Source organism: Frankliniella occidentalis, unplaced genomic scaffold, assembly GCF_000697945.3.
Source record: "Frankliniella occidentalis isolate FOCC.00 unplaced genomic scaffold, Focc_3.1 Scaffold5647, whole genome shotgun sequence".
NCBI lineage: Eukaryota > Metazoa > Arthropoda > Insecta > Thysanoptera > Thripidae > Frankliniella > Frankliniella occidentalis.
The window spans coordinates 2,390-6,051 of NW_026272685.1; the positions used below are offsets into that span (position 1 = coordinate 2,390).

Consider the following 3,662-nt stretch of genomic DNA (forward strand, 5'->3'; position numbering starts at 1 on the left):
TAGGTCAGTGCTTGTTCAAGCATCTTCAAACAGAAAATTTATTTAAATTCATCGTCAAGAAACTATACAAATTCGAACAAAAACAAAAATCTTGGTAACGTAACAATACAGCAGTTACATGCATGGGTTGTTCCGCGGAATAATGACCCAAAGTAAATCAAAAATGAAATACTTTTCGATGGAATTGCTGTCCCTCAGCGACAGGTGGCAGCCTAGTTGACACACACCACAGGGCGACAATCCACGACAGTAGTAGTCGAGCTTGGCACGGGCAAGCAACTGCAGCGAGGGGTTCACAGCGTGGAGGTGGTTGACCGCGTCCATATGCAGCCAGGCGTGTGCGCACCGAAGGTATTCCCTTCTCCGGAGAGGCCACGGACCCAGCAGCAGCCTCTGTAGGGCCGGGGCAATGACGGGGGTGATGCCCAGCAGGAGCGCGTCCGACGGGGCGTCGACAGCCAAGCGCCGCAGCGCCGGCAGCGACGGCAGCGCGGCGAGCAACGCGTCCCACAGCGGCTGCAGCTCTTTCCTGTCGCAAGAGATGCCGCTGGCCCGGATCGACAGCGACCTCAAGTGCGACCGTCCTGATGAGGCCAGCGCCGAAATGAAGTCCCCGAAGAAGCGTAGAACGTCAGGTTCGGGGCTGCGAGTGAAATGAAGGAAGGACAACTCGACCTCCTGCAGCTGGGTGGAATGGCTGAGGAGGGCGAGGGCCGAGCGCCCCGCGGCGGCAGACCGCATTTCGTCTCGGACTGTGAAGCTCACGACCCTCAGCGACTCGCACGCAGCCAAGGCGTTCAGCTCTGGCACGAGGGTGCACTTGAGTTGGCGAAGATTAGGCATCCCGGACAGCAGTGGCGCGGTCAGCGTTGAGGTCGAAAGCAGCCGGCCGTCGAGAAAAACTTCCTCCAGAGTAGCGGCGTGCACGCGGAGCATAAAGTGCACAAAATGCTCCGTAAACGTGGAAAAACTGCTACAACGAAAAGACCTCAGGGACGACACAACAGGTACGGCGGTGTGTCGAAGCATGCTTTCCACGAGCGAGCGGCAGGATGGTTGTTCTTCTAAATCAAGCTTCGTCAGGCCCGACGTCTGCACCACCGTCGCCAAGAGGGCGACGCCTTCGGCTTGAGAGACTTCATAGAAATAGATTCTCAGGCGCCTCAGCCGGCCGAGCGCCTCTTGATGACGTATGATCGCGGCCGCGAGCATGGCGCCGCCCTCGAACACGGACAGTTCCAGCCTCGCCACGGCGCACCTCGTCGTGGTCGTGGCCTGCAGACACCCCGTCTCCGCCGTCGGCACCTGGGCGTAGACGCTCAGGGCGTCCAAGCACGGTGCCAGGCGCAGCACGGTGCACTGCCAGCCGAAGTGCTTGTAGTCGCTGCCAAAGCGTCGGTGCCGCCACACGTCAGCATGGAGGGCTAGGCTCCCGAGTCTCTTGCTCACGAGGCGGCAGGCGAACAAGTCCGGCACGTCCAGGTGCCGCATGACCTCCAGCAGCACGTCGTCGGGGAGCTGCTCCATGCTCTGCGGGGGACAGGAAAGGAAAGTGCACGGCGGTTAGGTCAGCGGTCAGCGCGCGTCGGTCGCACTATGGAAACACAAGCCACTCGCAGCAGTGCCGGGTGCACGGCGCACGGCACACGTGTTGTGCTGAGTGCTGAGCACTGCAATACTACAATCTCGACTAGTTCACCGGGGCTCACTTACCTCCGATCAAAATGGAAGGCGACGATAGAGTCGGTGTCGGGCTGTTCTGTTGTGATCTCGCACGGCGCACATCAACGTCCAGTCGACACCCACACGACTGTCTTTGTCTGTGCCTGGCAAGATGGTTTGCTGGCGCTGCGCTGGGCGGTCGCCTGCTCCCCCACTCCCATCTCGGCCGGCGTCGTCTGCAAGATGCTGTTCGCGTCCACTCATTAATGCGAAGACCGCAAATCGGATAGAAATGCCCTAGAGTGGATCGACGTAGAAATGGCGGCTGGACACGAGGCACCCCGCCCTTTTACCTTAGCCATGAATCTTTTGTTGACAACAGTCAGTAGTCTATTTCAAGTTACGCTTTCTGAGTCGTTTCCTTTTCATCAATACCTGTAACAAAGTTTTGATTTGTTGCGTGTATTTTAAACTGCAATATTAGATCCAGGAATAGATTTGGATGGTTATCAAACATAATTATTTGATATTTCGTAGAAAAACTCAAAAAAATTGTTGTACATAGCGGGATGGATCGAAGAGAGGTGTATGTTTTGAGCTCACCATTATTCTTGCAGCAATTTTTGGTATGAACTCCAAGACCCACCTCATGTACAAAGCGGCGATGTTAATATTGTTTTTTTGAAAGGCTTGTTATCAAAGCCTTTCACTTTAAAGAGGCTCTAAATGGATATAATTTCTAATTAGGTAGGATAAAAAGAAAAATCCAAAGAGAAATCTTGTTTTAATAAAAGTACAATTAAGTGGAAGACAAGGAAAAACAAAACACATCAAAATATCCTAAACTCATATCATTTATCACATTTTTAAGTGGAAAATTTAACTTGCAAAGAAACCACATCGGAGGTTTATAACTTAATTTGACCGAGGGATGAGCACTGACTTTTCCGAGAAGTTCCACTCGTCCTCTGTCATGTCGTCGTGATAGGAAGGGTCATGGTCAGGCAGCACTTGATGGCAGCCCCGCGCGCAGAACTTGCAGAGGTTACTCTTACGACAGTAAGTGGGCAGGTACACAAACAACTGCAGCAGGGGGTTCAAGGACAGCACCTTCTGGACCGCGTTTCTGTGCAGGAAGTGGTGGGCGCACACAGAGCTGGAGAACACCTCGAGCGTTCGAAGGGCCGGTGCCGCGCCCGGAGTAATGCTCATCAGGAACTGGTCCGGCACGCGGGCCAAGACGTCCAGGCACTGCAAGGCCGGCATCCTGGGCAGCGACGCCAGCAGCGACCGCATCTGGGGGAAGCCTTCAAGTTCGTTTGAGATCTCCAGCCTCTCCAGTCGGGATTGTTCGGATGCGCCAAGAGCCAGCACCAGGTCGGAAAAAGTCACAAAGTCAACCTTGACCCTTCACTCCTTCACTTTCGATGTATTGTATCCAGCCATCGGGGCCAGTGAGCAACCCCTCGGGCGGACGCAACTGGCGGATGTGGCGGAGGCCGGGATGCCATGCCGTGGCGATGAGGGCGAGGACGCCATGGGAATGGGGATAAGGATAAGGACGCCACTGGATGAGGGCGAGGACGCCATGGAATGAGGCAGGGAAGCCATGGGGGTGAGGACAAGAACGCCCTGGGATGAGGTGAGGACGTCATGGGGATGAGTAGATAGGACGCCATGGGGATGAGGATAAGGACGCCACTGGACGAGGGCGAGGACGCCATGGGATAAGGATGATGCCACGGGATGAGGATGACGCCACGCGGGCCGCTCCTCGGCCCCGCCGCCGCCGTCTGACGGCCTCAACTCCTGTTGCAGTAAATCACTCACTTTGCGACAGGTCGGCGCGCTCCGCCGCTCTGCACGCAGACAAGTAGCGGGGACACTCTAGAGCAGAGCCGGCCCGGCCCGGCCCGGCCCGCGCCACACTGCTTGACGGTGTTGTTGCCAACCTAGCCCAGGGATTTTTCGCCTCTTTTCTCTTTTTCCGGTGGGCGGTT

General features: G+C 55.8%; 1 protein-coding gene across 1 annotated transcript; it reads right to left on the reverse strand.

Moving 5' to 3' along the window:
- On the reverse strand, window positions 1–1,861 carry LOC113211553 (uncharacterized). The gene is made up of 2 exons (XM_026429954.2): window positions 1,714–1,861; window positions 1–1,530 (listed from the first exon to the last, which is right to left on the reverse strand). The coding sequence occupies exon 2, from the start codon at window positions 1,525–1,527 to the stop codon at window positions 115–117; it is 1,413 nt and encodes a 470-aa protein (XP_026285739.1). The 5' UTR covers window positions 1,528–1,530; window positions 1,714–1,861; the 3' UTR covers window positions 1–114.
- Window positions 1,862–3,662: the final 1,801 nt, after the last annotated feature.